The sequence below is a fragment of the Perca fluviatilis genome, chromosome 7 (genome assembly GCF_010015445.1).
Source record: "Perca fluviatilis chromosome 7, GENO_Pfluv_1.0, whole genome shotgun sequence".
In the NCBI taxonomy this organism is placed as follows: Eukaryota; Metazoa; Chordata; class Actinopteri; order Perciformes; family Percidae; genus Perca; species Perca fluviatilis.
In genome coordinates, this window is record NC_053118.1 from 30071773 (window position 1) to 30088746 (window position 16974).

At 40.7% G+C, this 16974-nt stretch overlaps 1 protein-coding gene across 1 annotated transcript in view; it reads left to right on the top strand.

Annotated features, from left to right (window-relative positions):
- Window positions 1-2164: 2164 nt before the first annotated feature.
- The window catches only part of rgl2 (ral guanine nucleotide dissociation stimulator-like 2), a 35202-nt gene continuing 20392 nt past the window's right edge, over window positions 2165-16974 (top strand). Inside the window, 5 exon segments of the mRNA XM_039805562.1 lie at window positions 2165-2457; window positions 5583-5749; window positions 15541-15588; window positions 16015-16098; window positions 16202-16368. Coding sequence (XP_039661496.1) covers window positions 5591-5749; window positions 15541-15588; window positions 16015-16098; window positions 16202-16368 — 458 coding nt within the window. The 5' untranslated portion in view covers window positions 2165-2457; window positions 5583-5590.

The window sequence follows — 16974 nt, forward strand, 5'->3', positions numbered from 1 at the left end:
TTGTATATTATGTTGATATGTGCCTATTTGTATACAGTATGTGTCTATATTACTATTTGTCTACTGAATGTTTACTACTACATGTCTATTTGTTGAATGTATAGAGAGTTAACACAAAGTCAAATTCCTTTGTGTATGTAAGTATACTTGGCCAATAATACTGATTCTGATTCTGATGTGATGAGAGGTCACAAGCATGGCCTGGCATTAAAGGTCCCATGACATGGTGCTCTTTGCATGCTTTTATATAGACCTTAGTGGTCCCCTAATACTGTATCTGAAGTCTCTTTCCTGAAATTCAGCCTTGGTGCAGAATAACAGCCACTAGAGCCAGTCCCACAATGAGCTTTCCTTAGTATGTGCCATTTCTGAGAGAGACCTCTCAGGTCTCATGACCTCATAAGGAGAAGATTCCAGATCGGCCCATCTGAGCTTTCATTTTCTCAAAGGCAGAGCAGGATACCCAGGTCTCGGTTTACACCTATCACCATTTCTAGCCACTGGGGGACCATAGTCAGGCTGGGGGACTCATATTAATGTTAAAAAACCTCATAAAGTGAAGTTTTCATGCCATGGGACCTTTAAAGAGTCCTAAACCAGAAAGGTTAGAAACTAGTATGATCCTTTATTAACATTGAAATTACGTGATTGTTGTACATTATATCATGTATGTGTTGTGTCTTTTTGGGTTTCTGGCGATTTCCCCATGGTGTGTCAGTGAAACACACATTATTTCAACTTCCTGTCTGCATTATCACGTCACATGGTGGCTGTGGTAATTATTTATGGCTGTGGTTACAAACAGTCCCATTAATAACTGCCAGCTGACAGTTGAGGTATGCAACAACAACAGCAGCATGTCTAATCTCAGCCAGTCCTTTTGGCATGGCAGCCTCTCACTGATAAGAGCATCAGCTAATTCATCAAAGATCGGTCAGAGAGTTAAGCTTGATACTGTTCGGATCAGAGTCAGGTGATGTCATGAGACTCAGGGGAGCGCACACACACACACACACACGCACACACACACGCACACACACACACGCAATGCTCACTTTAAGATTAACTGCCATTGTTATTAAAGATGCAGGCAATCCTTATGCCTACTGTCTATACCTAATGTTTATAATTGACTGTAGTTGGAAATCCACTCACACTCTACGGTTTACTTATTTACTTATTATTGGCCATCTTGGCCATTTGGTGGTTGTAATGTATTGATGAACATGTGTTGTGGTCATATGCATGTGTTGTGTTTTCTTTTGTATATGTACGTTGCTGTATTGTTCATTGTATTTTTATTTTTATGTTATTTATTTATTTATACAATTTATGTTTTTTGTTTTGTTTTTTTCTTTCACTTCTCTGTTGTTATGTAATGATTGTGTCATATGTTGGGGGGGCGGGGTGGTTCATTTGACGTTAACAATACCACAGTGTAAAAATATCCTGCATGCAATTTTTTTTTTAAATAAGTAAAAGTAGCCTCATTGTGCAGAAAATTACCCCTGTGAGTGTTCTATAACTGTAATATGCAGTAGGCCTATATTATATGTATTACTATATTTTTTTTACTGGTGCATTAACTGTTTACACAACATTTTACTGTTGTAGTTGATTACTGTAAGGGCATAGACTGTATATGGTCAAGGTAAAATAGGCCCATTACTGTAATAAAAATTTTGCATGATTCGAAGAAAGATATTTTAAGGTTTGGTATGCAATATGCATGAACTAAGTGTATTAAAACAAAGTCATAAAGTTAACCCCTGGGCTTTTGGATTTAGTGTTATGTTACCGTCAGGATTAGGTTAGATGAGGTGAAGAGGTTACAGGTTTAAGGTCTGTCACTGGTAAGAGAAAAGCGCGTGTGTGTAGCCTGTGTGCGTGCGTGCGTGCGTTCGTGCGTACGCTCGAGCCGATCGTGCGGAAATGCGTCTGTGCGTTTCCCTCTTCTGCCCCTGAAGTCACATTTCCCCGGAGCAGCGGTGTTTTGGAGCCGGGCTGCTGTACACTGTGTAGCACCCAGAGAGACGGTGCTGTTGCCAAAGCGATGAGTCCACAATATACAGGAACTGCGACGTCATAAAGAGAGAGAGAGAGAGAGAGAGAGAGAGAGAGAGAGAGAGAGAGAGAGGGTGGGGGAGAGGGGAGAGGAGAAGAGAGGAGAGGAGAGGAGAGGGAGTTTGCAGCTTGGCCAAAGTGCGCTATCAGCTGCTGAAGGCTGGACAGACGAGCGGTGCGTGGATACTGATAGAGAGGAGAGAGGGTGGGGGCGCGAGGCGGTGGACGGAGACTCTCTCGTCGTTGTCGTCGGTGACGGTCGTACAGATGGGCGCGACTCTCCTCAGCTGAGCCGGCCACCGATCCAGCAGCACCAGAGGCCACCCAATGCTGCCTGAATCCAGCTGACCACAGTTGGACAACCCACATCCTGCGAATGCCACTTGGCTATAAGTAAGTTGATTTACAGCTTCACTCACTTCTCTTCCTCTATGTATATATATATATATATATATTTTTTTTTGTTTTACATTTCCAGGGCCTTCATGTCAGTGTGTGACTCATAGTAGGAAGCACATTTCACCATTGGTCACTATTGTGGGTTTTAATAGGAGTGTCAGCACGCTCAAACTTTTACAGCCCTCACACTGTCAGGCTTTATTCACATCATCCAGCCTACATTGTGACAAGAAGCTATCATTAGGACTGAGCATAACTGTAGCACCACCCTATGGTGGCATGCATTGAGCAGAAAAGTAGCATTATGGGGTGTGTGACTAAGCTGTAACCTAGTTACAGCTGTACAGTATGTGTTTGTTTTCCTCAGTCATATGTGCTCTGTTTGCTTTGGTCAGATCCAGTGAATAGCAGGCATTCAGACCTCTGCATGGCCGTTGGTCGGGGCATAAACTGCACAGTTTTGGACTTGTTTTCCCTGCAGGCCTGCGCGTCTCTCCCTCTGTCATGCAGACTGCAAACTAGTTTCTTAAGCAAGGTTATAATGAGCCAAATTACAAAACTACAGCAATGACAAATGATCACGTAAGAGAAAGGAAGTGTTGCACAAATGCTACAACGCTGCAGGAGTCCAAGACAAAAGCACAATGGTAAGTTGGGAGTGCCAGCACATTTTTATATCACACTTGAGGCTTTTTAACCCCTGCTCTTTCTTAACCAGAGCTGTGAGAGCAGATAGGGGGTCCTCGAAGGAAATTTTCACCAGGATGGAAGTCTCAGCAGGCTCTTTAGGGGATTGATTCTCTGGCCTTTCAGCTACAGCGGCCACCTGGCAGCCATTCTGCATGTTTTGCTCAGAAAAGTCAAAAGAAACTTTAATACACACATTCATCAACATGTAATCAATCCATAGTTGAGCATTTCAATAGCACTTTCTACTGTATCACCTCTCTATCTCTCTCTCTCTTTCCTATACACCTCTCTTCCTGAAACAGTGTTTATGAGATGTCTATCTTCATGGCCATCCAAATACCAAAGCGAGGAAAGGGAAATGGAAGGAGGGTTGCTATGCAAATCCTGACATGCGGTGGGGCACTATGAATGTGTTAAACAAATCAACCACGAAATGGCCTCCATGCTGCCATTAACTTACTGCAGTGTGTTCCTTTCATTTAAAATGTCTAGAATTTGCACTCAAAGGTTGCTCTACTGTTTTTGTAGGTCAAACCTGAGCCTGGTAAACTGTCCAACGTTGATCTTTAGCAGGTTCAGATAGTTAGCTGGTAACAAACAAGGACTCAAACACTGAAATAAAAGTGGCAATACATTTATTGGCATGTATGGTTCTAATCAGACTTTATTGTGATCATTAAAAGTTCATTCTATCCATCTATTATCTACCTACCTCACAGTTTTAAAAATGTATCCACTAAGGTAAGGAAAGGCCAGTTTATTTGTATAGTGCCTTTCAACAACAAGGCAATTCAGAGTTCTTTACATAAGACATAAAAATGCATTAAAGGATAGCATATCAGGCTTAGACCAACTTTTAAATACAATAGAAGAACAGAATGAGGACTGTGGAGTTTGTGCCCCATCGCTTACAGTGAAAACACATTTGACAGGGAACATTTTATTGCACCGGTGAACGGTGGGGATGATTACAGCAAGCAAAACCTGTTTCAGTGTTCATATAGGGCAACTGATTATTGGTTTGAGACAGACTTGGAAAATTGTGAACCAATCCCTTAGATATAAAGTAAACAAAAGGCGATTTAAAACAAATTCAGCATTTAAGAAGAGTAAAATAAAATAGGAGATAAATATAAGCTCTAATATATTAGTTTCAGATATTTGGTGCATACAAACTGAGCTTCTCCATGTTTCGGTGTGGACGGTTCATAATGTAGGCCTACAGTAGCAGCAGATTACAAATGTATGTAAACCATTCAGTGAGTTATAAACCAATAGTAATATTTTGAAATTAATTATTTTAAACACAGGAAGCCAGTGCTCTCCTGGCCTTAGTGAGTGATTTGTAAGGAGAATAATAGCAAACAGTATAGTAAGCTTCAAATGTTACTTTAAAATGTACTAATACTAACTATAAGAATACTAGGGGTGGGAATCACCAGAGGCCTCACGATACGATATCATCGCGATACTTATGTCACGATACAATATTATTGCGATTTTAAAGATATTGCAATATTCTGCGATATATTGTAATTTATTACCTTTTTTCCAACTTCAAATTTTTCCCAATTTCAAATTATGTCCCCAAAAGAAAACTTTGTCAACATCTGTTTTTCTAAAAAGATACATTTCTCTGTTTGTTCATCTCACTTCAATTTTATTGCTGCAAAATGGGGATTGTCAAGCAGACAGACTGACCAACACATATATCATAAAAGATCGATACTTGGCGTCTGTGTATCGATACAGTATTGCCACGGAAAATATTGCGATACTATGCTGTATACATTTTTTCCCCCACCCCTAAAGAATACTAGTAATTGCTAATGATAAAGATGTTGTCTAATCCCAATTAACTCACAAGATGTTTGTCTGAACCGCAGCCTAAAGGCCGTTTTATGCTTCTGCGTCGAATCGACGGCGTACCCCTGCAGAACCCTCTGCGTCTACGCCGGACCCTACGCCGTAGCCTGACGTGCACCTCTCGAAAAATGTAACTACACGTCGCAGCGATGCACGTCGCTCGGCCGTGGCTTGGTAGCGTTGCATTTCCCCCGATTCATTTCCTGGTTCTCCTTCTTCATAAACAACGTGACATCAATGAGAAGGTTAACTTTTCCTGCTAAAGATTTCCCACCGTGGTCAGAAAGAACAGGGGAGACACTTTGTTTCTCTCACTATGACTCTAGAGTCGGTACTCGCTCCGAAGCTAATCGCCGTCACTCTCTCACTTCTCCCTCGCTCTATCACTCCCCCCACACGCACACACATGCCGGCTCGACGCACACACCAGCGCACAAGTATAAACATCAGGCCACTTACGTAGGCTACGGCGAAAGCTCTGCGTGGAGCCTCCGTAGATCCATAAAACGGGCTTAAGAGACCACGAAACACTTATTTTCTCATGTCCTTCCTGTCTGTGGCAGCTGGCACCATGCTCCCCCGTAACATGCGAACAGGAGGTTATGACCTGCCGGGGGTGGAGTCAAGCAACGTGCCTCTCATTGGCTACCGGCCCTTACCACCTGACAGCGGCACCCCGGGCAACCAATCAAGGAGGGGGAGCGGCAGCGATGAATTGGAAACTTCACAGGTAAGTGTTTTCCTTCTGCCTCCTGTAAAACACGATCATCATTTTGTCACTTTAGCGTGTTACAGAGTTTGACACGAAGTTGATTTCTCAGAGCTTTGTTCTGTGGACTCTTCGTGGCGTTCGAGAGTTTGAGTACTGACACTCTCCTGCCATCCACTTTATTAGACTTTCTTCTGTTCACACAATAAAGTGGTACGACGGCGATGAGAGAACTTTTTATTTGTCATGGCTCTCCTAGGCGACACCGCTAACAGCAATTAGGACGGTCCTCTGTGAAACCGTGCACGCTGAGCTCGACTATCAGGTTCTTGAATAAACAGCAGATGCGGTCGCCTGTTGTTTTTTAGAAATCCCTGAGGGAATAAACACAGTGTGATTCAGTAAGTAAGAGAGAGATGAAGATGGTATGTGTGTGTGTGTTGTGTGTGTGTGTGTGTGTGTGTGTGTGTCTGGGTTTAGTATATTTCCACCAGGGCAACCCAAATGCTGTTACTTTCCAAAAACGGAATAAATTCCTCTAGTGCCATCATCATGCCAAAATTCTAATATGCCTAATACTTAGGTTTATGACCAAATATCTGCAAAACGAACAACATTTCCATTAGCTTCAGCCTTACTTTGTGTTTAGTGCTAATTAGCAAATGTTAGCACGCTAACACGCTAAACTACGATGGTGAACATGGTAAACATTATACCTGCTTAGCATCAGGATGTTTGCATTGTCATTGTGAGCATGTTAGCATGTTGATGTTAGCATTTAGCTTAACACTTGTGTGGTGTTCATTTTTTTTTTTAAAGGTCTCATGACATGGTGCTCTTTGGATGCTTTTATATAGACCTTAGTGGTCCCCTAATACTGTATCTGAAGTCTCTTTTATATAGACCTTAGTGGTCCCCTAATACTGTATCTGAAGTCTCTTTTATATAGACCTTAGTGGTCCCCTAATACTGTATCTGAAGTCTCTTTTATATAGACCTTAGTGGTCCCCTAATACTGTATCTGAAGTCTCTTTTATATAGACCTTAGTGGTCCCCTAATACTGTATCTGAAGTCTCTTTTATATAGACATTAGTGGTCCCCTAATACTGTATCTGAAGTCTCTTTTATATAGACCTTAGTGGTCCTATAATACTGTATCTGAAGTCTCTTTTATATAGACCTTAGTGGTCCCCTATACTGTATCTGAAGTCTCTTTCGAAATTCAGCCTTGGTGCCGAATTACAGCAACTAGAGCCAGTCCCACAATGAGCTTTCCTTAGTGATCGCCATTTCTGTGTATGTAGCTATTGAGGAGGAGTGGGGGCAAGGTGGAGGGGGGGTGTGGCCTTGACCAACTGCCACTTTGCTCGTTTGAAAAAGCCATGATGTCTCTCTCTCATGGGCGGGCCAAATTCTCTGGGCGGGCAAAGCAGGGAAAGGGGAGGTAACCTCGCTCCTTATGACCTCATAAGGAGAAGATTCCAGATCGGCCCATCTGAGCTTTCATTTTCTCAAAGACAGAGCAGGATACCCAGGGCTCGGTTTACACCTATCACCATTTCTAGCCACTGGGAGACCATAGGCAGGCTGGGGGAACTCATATTATTGTTAAAAAACCTCATAAAGTGACATTTTCATGCCATGGGACCTTTAAAGATACATTTTTTATTATTTTTATAACATACAACATACAGAACAAAGAGATACAATCGAACAATAACCAAAACCCTCACCCACCCCCTACCCTCTGCGGTCTCGAGGAAAACAAAAACAAACCAACGTACAAGAAAACAAAAATCACACCTTGCCTAGTCGCTCTCCTCTAACTCTGGTGGTGCTGAGGTCACCAGGGCCGATAGCTGCGCTGCTGCGTTTCTCCATAGGACTATAGTCGATGGCTTGGCTTTGTTAATCCTTGCTTTAGGTGTTCATATTTTTGTTACACAGCCAATGTTCCCGGGTCTGGTGGACCCACCACATTATTAGGCTTTTAAATCAATACAGCCATAACAATTTATGTAAAAATACTTAACAGATGTTTACTTTAGCTCAATTACCAATGATATATACATAATTTATGGTTGATATTTGCCATTTACCCCTGTGAGATCACATCTATGATCATATGATCATTTTCGTTTTTTTTGTGAGAAAACAAGTCAATTCAATTATAAAAAAGGTTAAAAAAAATAGAAACAAGATTTTTGGTCATTATTGGTGCTTATTTCTTAGAACTTAATCAGAACAGGTGAAAGTGATTGAAATGTAACAATTTTGTAACTTTGTGTGGGAATAGCAGGTGCAGAAAGACAACATTCCTGCACACAGACACCTACACTCACACGCACACATACAGACGCACAGACACACACACACACAGGTAGTTGTGTCCTCCAGTTAGGAGGAAATGCACAGACTCCAGGATAACATCTGTAACATGGATGCAGTTGAACTGAAACTGAAGAGGTTAAAAGGTTCATGGAACAGGTGAATTTCCCACGGTCTTTCACCTCTGTTAATGTTTAGTGACTTCAAAGTGTGGTTCGTTGAGCCATATCAGAAGCTCTTCAGATGGTTGAACTTTACACACAGTTGGAGTGTTGTTTTGGGGCTTTTTCCTGCAAAGTATTGTTCAGTTTTATCTTTCGATATCTACACGTGAGGGCAGGATTTCTTCTCTCTTTGCCTATGTGGTAAAAAAAAAAAAGCTTCAGACCTCAACAGCCATATTGGTAAGAAAACATTTTCCTCGAGTCATGATGACCTACTGACTAACTCTCTGGCCCCATTCACACAAGACCTGCACATGGCTCTTTGGTTTTACTTAGCAAGGAACTCCTCGCAGCAAAAAAAAAAAAAGAAGTCTCTCCGTGCTGGTGTCACATGGCGGCTGCGGACCTCGCAGTAAATAATGCATGTGGCGGTTTGGCCGGTCAATGTGGCGTGCACCCGCTCTCCCTATAAACAGTATCCAGTATCACAGGCCGTCTCCAAGGACAGTCTGTTGAGTGGAATCCAATACGGCCACTTGTTGGTTCTTTAATGAGGGAAACTTGGATGTGTGAGTCAAAATGCATGAAGTGAAAACCTTGAGTGAACAATGAAGCTTCTAGGTGAAAGAAACAAAGTGTGTTTTCAGGTTTAGTTTAATTGATTGAAATAAAATTTAAAAAAACCCTAAAGAATATGGTTAATACAGATAACAGATAATGATGTAATTGACTTGCTTGGTGGTGTATTTCTCTAATCCCAAATGCACATAATGGTTTCAAAGAGCAGACAGCCCCTTTGGGGTGAACTTGAATACCGCCTGTGATGGCCAGGTTGTGTTAAAAAAAAAAAAAAAAGTATCTAGTTCGTAGAATGTGTTGTCTTACCATGGAGGAAGGCAAAAGTGTTTAAAGTTGATGGTAGCAAATCCCCTGCAGCAAGATTCCAGTGTCGACTATACTAGAAGAGTGGATATGGCTACAACAGCAAATGAATGTGCGTTGTTTTGGAATAACAATCACACAGGTGTGTAATGTTCGGGTGTCCACATACTTTGGCTTGCTAGCTCGCTACTATATATTCCCATAAATCCACTTTTGACTGAAGTTAACGCCTGTTATCTGGACATTTTAGTGGAAATCACTCAGGCAATCAGGCAAAGTTCGAACACCAAAAAGTCAACTATTCCCTACAGATTAACTTGCAGAACATCACAGACTGATGATATCTAACAGCGTAATCACATCCAACTGAGGATTTTTTTTCTTCCTATTGGGGAGAATACAGCTTTGAGCTGAATGCCACAGAGTTTTACTTGAAAGAGAGTAGATAACGGGCACCAAGGGATACATAGATGAAAGCGTTAGATGAGGAGCAGAGAGAAAGATAGGAAGGAAGGGGTCTGGGTTGTGGACCACTTAAAAAACAATGGTTATGTTAAAGCTTCAGAAGATGTATTTATGACCCCCTGTCCAGTGCCCGGTGCTTTTCTGGTGCCGTCCAATAGCCGACGAAGTTTTTCAGGAGGAGAAGTTGACGCAGCCTCGGCTGATGGAAGGAAAGGAGGAAAAAAATAGCTTCGCAACACGACAGTACGTCCTGCTTCCTGTGTTTGTCTCCAGTTATTATGTACTTCCTGCATGCAACTTAACAACGTTTAGAAAAAGGAGAGCTTAGGGCTCTGAGAGAAGATCCCATCTTTGAAAAGAACATAAACAAAGTGTCACATATGGCAACAGCAACAATGGTACATATGGGAAAAATCAATACTGGTTTTGATAAAACCTAAAAATAACAAACTAACAGCTGCAGAGTCTTTTTTCTTTTTACACACCAGAACAAACTCATGCCACCCACTGCGGTGGCCTATAATCATGATGCTTATCCGCCAGCCTATGAGACAGCTGAACTCCAAATTACACACATCTATTACGCTTTGAAAAGTTCCTCCACAGAAAAGGCTGGCTCCTCTGACCCACATTCAGCCTGATTTCAGAAGGCAAACTCAATTGGCACTCCACTGAATATACTTTTATCTCAAGTGCCTCACTATACCAGCTCTTTCTGGAATAAGGAAACAAAGCGAAGGGCTAGTTTTCTTTGTGTCTGTGATAAAGGCCCACGGGGTCACTTTTAAAGTGCTAAAGGCTATCACTTTCACTCTTCTATAAGTAAGTAATAAGACTGTGCCTTGGGGGGAAATCGTACTATATTAAATATAAACAAGCTGTATTTAAAGCCCTGTTAACAATTATTTTTTATCTCAGCAAGACTTGTTAGCTCCATGGGGCTGTTTACCATAGTGTTAACTGCCTGCAAATGCTTCTACATGTTCCCTGTGTTTTCTGAGTTAGATTCAGCAGAATAATACAAGGAAATGTTCTGCATCAGGTTTTATTTGTTCTGTTACTATCTGTTCTCTTATTGCTGTATCACCTGCGTTATCTCATTCGGACTCCCTGCCACAACTGTTGGTTTAGAGGATCTTATTTGTCGTTTCCTGTCTCAGATTTTGATTATTTCATAGTAATATATCAATATTGGACTTTGTTTTAAGAAAATTTTAATTTTGTAATTTTCTTGTTTCAGCGCATCCACCATAATGCATGATCCAAGGCTAAGAAACATTGTTGATTGTATCAATTAGTTTCCATGTACTCAAAATGAATTTTACAGGTTGTGTCTTGCAGGGCCTAATGATAGCTACAGAGAATAATGTCCGACTGTGCAAATGTTTTAAAGTCAGAGTAAATACTGTTTACTTTGTGTATAGTCTGGCTTTCTAGGATGACTAATGCTCGTTAGCAGACGCGTGACGCCACTAACTGTTCCAGTCCTGGAGTAGTCTGAATAGAATGTAATTTTAAATTTTTATGTGCACATTTTGCACACTTCAGTTTTTCTGTCAGCACTTTAACTTTAACCCAATCTTTGCAGTTAAGTAAGCATCTATTCATCTGGAGGACCTGACTTTAAGACATAATTTTATTCTGTGTATATTAAAAAAGGAATGTGAAAGGTGTCGCTCGTAGTGACAAACCTACAGAGAATTAAAACCCAACTGCAGTTAGCATTTTAGCATATTTTAGCTCATTGTTTTGGTTTTAGCAACTTCACTGTTTTAGACGTCTCGTTTTCATCAACCTTGTTTTCCTTGTTGTTTTTAGCACAAACAAACCCTCTGGTAAACTCGCACTATACTACAGACGGATAAAGATAGCAACTAGCTGGTGAACATAGTGGAGCATTTAGTAGCTAACAAGCCACATACTGTTTTCAGGAGTTGGTGAACACCAAAACAGAGCTGAAAGGAGAGTGAATATTGTACATACAGTGGCCAGGTTGACTGAAACATCTCCAGATGACTCCAGATGAATGCTAATGATAAAGCTAATGTTGCTCTGTAGCCTATATGTTGTTATGTTAGCTGACACACTAATAAGCTAACTGCCCTCCACACACACAGCGTCTCCACCTAGTTAACATTGCTTTTCACTCTCTGATGTCATTAACGCCTTAAATAAACACAGCTAGCTTCCTGGTTCACTGGCCGTCTGAACATTTGTTACCTCTCGTTATAAGGTCTACAGGCCTCTCCCTGCTCAAACAGCAGCTCAGGCTTTTGAATAAAAATACAGTATGAAGGCTGTGCGATTTTTTTTACCTGTTACATCCTTCTCAGTTAATTGTTGTTTTTGCTGTAGTGTGTATTAAAACATGATACTCAGTCAAACTACTTGATCTGTAGGCTATGGGAAGGTCATCTAGAAAGACAAAGAGAGCAGAAGAGAGGAGGGGGAGGGATTGAAAGAGAGGGGGTATTGTTCTGGAAATAGCTTCAGGGCTTTGTCTCACGGTGTGTGTGTGTGCGTGCGTGGTGCGTGCGTGCATGCATGCGTGTTTGCAGGGCAGTGCTCATGCATGTGTCTATTGATGAGGGTCTGCATTTGTGTGAGCAGTGTGTCTGTATGTGTGTCCATGGGTGACTGTGTAAAAAGTGACTCACTGAAAATGAGTGTTGTGCTACCAACACCAACATATCCCTTCCTCTGTGCTTGTGTGTGAAATGGGTGTGCCCAGGTGATGCAGGCTCACAGGGGGCCGGACTTAGCTCCTGCTTCAGGTGTGTCTTTGTGATATAGAGCCACAAGACGTTGAGAGTAAAACGGTAAAGACATAAAGACACAGATCTAGGTCAACTGACATACACGCCGTGAAATAACAGCATTTGAAAGAGAGAGAGAGAGAGAGAGAGAAAGAGAGAGAAAAAAGAAGGCGCAACAGATGAGAGATAATAGAGAAAATGCTATTCGTAGCTTCATCCTGAAGATTTCCAGGAAGCTGAGGGATTGCTCCCTGTCTGGACTTGCAGGGGGAAAGGTAACTTGTGTGACCATTTTTTTCTGTGTACGTGTTTGTGTGCTTGGGGTGATTTCATTGGAAAGATAGAATTGCATGCAGATTTGTGTAGAATCAAGCAGAGATAGCAGGTAGAATAACAGGTTTGACATACAGACTATATTACTCAGGGCAGTAGGATCCGTTTTGAATGCAACAAGCGCCTGCTTGGAGCGTTGACCTTCGATCAAGTCAAGCCAAGGTAATTTGAAAGAGGCCAATAGTGGCTAACATATGCTTATTACAACTAATTACACCATAGGTCAAACAGGGGGGAAAGAAGGACTCAGGCCCCTCTGCTGTTCGTATGAATATGTTTCTTGGCTTATATGTGACTTTGAATTTGCATATGAGAAAAGCTCACAAGTCAGCACATGCAAAATGAATGAAATTATAAGACAGGGCATTAGCTTTTTTGAGAGGCTGAGCAGTCAAAAGGGTTTATAAGATGTGTTTTTGGTGTATTTGTCTTGTTTTCAAGGTGTTGCTCGTGTTTTGTAGTCACGATGACGTACATTACGTCTTAAGTTGTCTGGAGATTTCACCAGACAACCAGGATGACTTCATACACAGTGTCCTGCTCATGCATTTTTTATGATGGAAAAAGTCACAGTTGTGAAAGTGTCAGTGTCAGGAGGAGTGTAAAACGATATTGATCGCTGTAAGTACTAAGATGTAAATCTGTGATCTAGATGTAAACAAAAGGCTCAGCCCAACCCACAACCGACAATTCCCAACATAAGACTCATTCTCCGCTACTGTAAGAACTAACACTGGACAACAACTAGACCTGAGTTATTCATGTTTTTTTATTCTGCTAAAGATTTGTCTGCATGAGTAAAATATGCCAATATCAGCTGAGAAACACCCATTTCTGATTTCTTTTTTTTTTTTTTTTAAGATTATTTTTTTTTTTATTTTTAGGCCTTTATTGAAAGGACAGCTGAAGAAATGAAAGGGGAGAGAGAGGGGGAATGACATGTAGCAAAGGGCCGCAGGTCGGAGTTGAACCTGGGCCCGCTGTGTCAAGGAGTAAACCTTTATATATGGGTTCCCGCTCTACCAACTGCGCTATCCGGGCGCCCCCATTGCTGATTTCTTAAACTTAGTCAACACTAAAACACGGAAATAGTTGATGCACTGATGCATGTTATTAATGTTGTAGCTGGTACTTTATATAGTTAGGTAGCTTATTTCACTGGTTTCCAACCTGGGATCCAGCCCCAACAAAGGGTCACAACATTACAACATTACATTACATTGCTTTTATCCAAAGCGACTTAAAATTACAATTAGAGGGAAAATACGTCTTTGGTAGAAGTTCTAACAACTCATAGACATCTGAAACAGGCCCCAACAACAACAACAAAAAGTTTTTTGTAAAAAAAAGCCAAAAAGGTTAAGGAACCACTGGTTTACTCTTTTACAAAATGTTGTATTTTACAAAAAATACAATTGGTCTGTAAAGTAACTAACAGCTGTCGAATAAATGTAGCCAAGTAAAAAGTACAATATTTGCTGCTGAAATGTAGTGAAGTATAAGTATAAAGTTGTATAGAATGAAAATACTTAAGTGAAGTACCTCGGAACTGTACCTAACTACGGCACTTGAGTAAAAAAATTGAACTGCCACTGGGCTTTAAAGACATTAAAACCGTGTGGTTTAGAATGTGATTGAAAGCAGTTTTGTGGCATCTGGCTCTTGTCCCTATGGCTGTTCTGACCATATTCAAATGTCTCTGCAATGCTACTGAACGTCTCACACTTCTTCTTTCTATTAAAGTGCTATGAGTCATCGGCTGTCTGCGACATAACCCGTGTGTGTCAATGTGTAGTTTTGATAAGACTGGGCACCAATGCTGCCAAGTAATTTGGCCAATTATTATTCATTGATTGCACAGGCAGTTCAAGTGTTTTTTAGGCTGCAAGAAGGCTTAATTTTAAACAACACACGCATACTGTATATAGTAAGTGCATGTTATTAATTAGCATCTATTTTTCTTCTTGCTTGTGTAATCGGGGGTGTTTTTCTGTGGTTTATATGTGTGTGATTGGGAGATACAATGCTGGATTGCACCAACAAGGACAAAACCAAGTTGAAAGATAATCTAAATGTAACTTGTATTGCATTGCACAGTTTAAACTCGGATTAACCAACCTACTGAGAGGTTATTTATTTGTTTAATGATTTATATTATGTTAGATATAATATACAAAACTCTATGTAGGTTGTTATGGCTTATAAGTGCTGAAAATGTGAGTGCTGTATAATATTAATTGACTAATTAATTACAATTCAGATTCTTTGTTGCATCTTGTGCATACACAGCCCGCAAAGTCCTGAAAGGTTACATGTTTTTTTATCTTGTGTGCACAGGATTAAAAAGGAAAGTTATCTTTCGGCCCTGTATTACGCAGCTGAATATTTCATCATTAATAACATTAGTGATGCACGTGTGTCTATCGCCAAATAGGACAAAGTCCAGTCAAACATATACAAACTAGAGAGTTGCCAGATTCCCTGTGGGATACAAAAACTAAATTAGCTCCACTATAAAAAAAATTGTTGATGTCTGTTGAGAGGTTTTCTCAAATTTTGACTTGGGGACGTTATGCACTTTTGTCCTTTCTGCATCATCGTACTGTGTGATTCATCAAATTAAACAAGCTAAAAGAATGTAAATCATTGTCTGCTTAAAGGGCATATGTAGTCTATCATGGTAGGACAGGATTAGTTTGCCTTCATATTAAAGACTAAATTTACTCACAACCACTGCCTCAGATACACTTAATGCTTATATAATGTGTTGCTTTACTGCTAATTCACTCATTTAGTATAATGCTATTTTTTTTTTACAACAAATAAGTACAACAAATAAGGTATTTTGTCTTAACGTCTGCTTTGTTTGGTTCTCTTCTTCAGGCAGAGCCCTCACCAATGAAAACCATCTGGTACTGTCCTGTGGATCTGGTAAGTCCAGAGTGTGTTGCACATTGTAAGAGAACAGGATATAGTTATAGAATGTGCCTGTGAGCCGATAAAAGTATAAAGTAGAACTGTGTCAGGGACTTTCCCCGAGGCTAAAATGGGATCGTTAGAGCTCTATCTAGCATGTGAGAAATTAGTTCAGAGCAGCTTGATTTTGCCCCCCTTTTTTTCTTTTTTAAATTGATAGGCCTATTGGGTGTCTTTTTGAACATATTATGTCTCAATCATTTTAATGAGACCGTCTAATGGTGTTAGTCAGTTTAGTTTAGTCAGCAGTAAAAAAAAAAAAAAAAAATCTTCTTGAGCGAAACAGTTTATTCCTCCCAAAGAATTCAAAGTCCATACTGATTTTCATGAATTCTTTGCAACGCATAAACACTGTCTTAATCTGGTTTCTCTGCTCTACAGTCCACTGTGGTGGAGGAAGAGGAGGATGGGGTGATCTACACAGTGGTGGTCAAACAGCAGCATGGTGCCCCCAATAGTGTGACGGTGAGTCATGTACGACTGACTGGAGGCGAGCGGGTGAAAAAGAAAAGGCCTCCAATTTGCAGTAACATTACCTTCCTTTCTTTTCCTTCCTGTCTTCCTCCAGTCAGCAACTTCTCGCTCTCAGTATGTAAAAGCAGGGACAGAAGAGAAGCTGGTGCGCCACCTCTTCAATTCCTTTTTTCCGGGAGACTCCTCCTTTATCACCATCTTCCTCTCCACCTATCGATCCTTCACCTCCACAGGGAGAGTGCTGGACATCCTGTCTGACAGGTGGGAGAGTTTTTTTATTTTATTTTTTTTTTATCTCTGATGACACAATTATATTTGTTGATTTTGTCTAAAAAGAGAATATGGCTTTCAGTTAGGGTTTAAAAAAAGAAAAGATAAATTACTGGTATGATAGCAGTCTCAGGTGTAATGATGTACAGCAGCCACAGCAGCCTCAGACTGATTCTGTCCTGAGGGAGTTTGGTTGGAGCAAGAAAAAAAGTGATGGAGAATTCAAGACTCGGAGTACTCTGCTCTTGCTTAAGGAGGAACACATCTAATATAACAACGCTGAGAGTCTACAGCCATGCTAGCAGCTCTGTGGTTAAGCTAACGTCAACACTCTAACATGCTCAGAGTGACAATGCTAACAGGCTGCTAACATACTTTAGCAGGTATAATGTTTTACCATATTCACCTTCTTACTTTAGTGTGTCAGCATGCTAAGAAATTAGCACCAAACAAGTCTTTTATTCATTACATTTAAACAAGACTAAGAGTCTACAGCCATGCTAGCTGCTCTGTGAGGCTTAGCTGTGATTCGAGCTTTTGTTAACACGTTAACATGCTCACAATGACAATGCAAACATTGTGATGCTAAGCAGGATA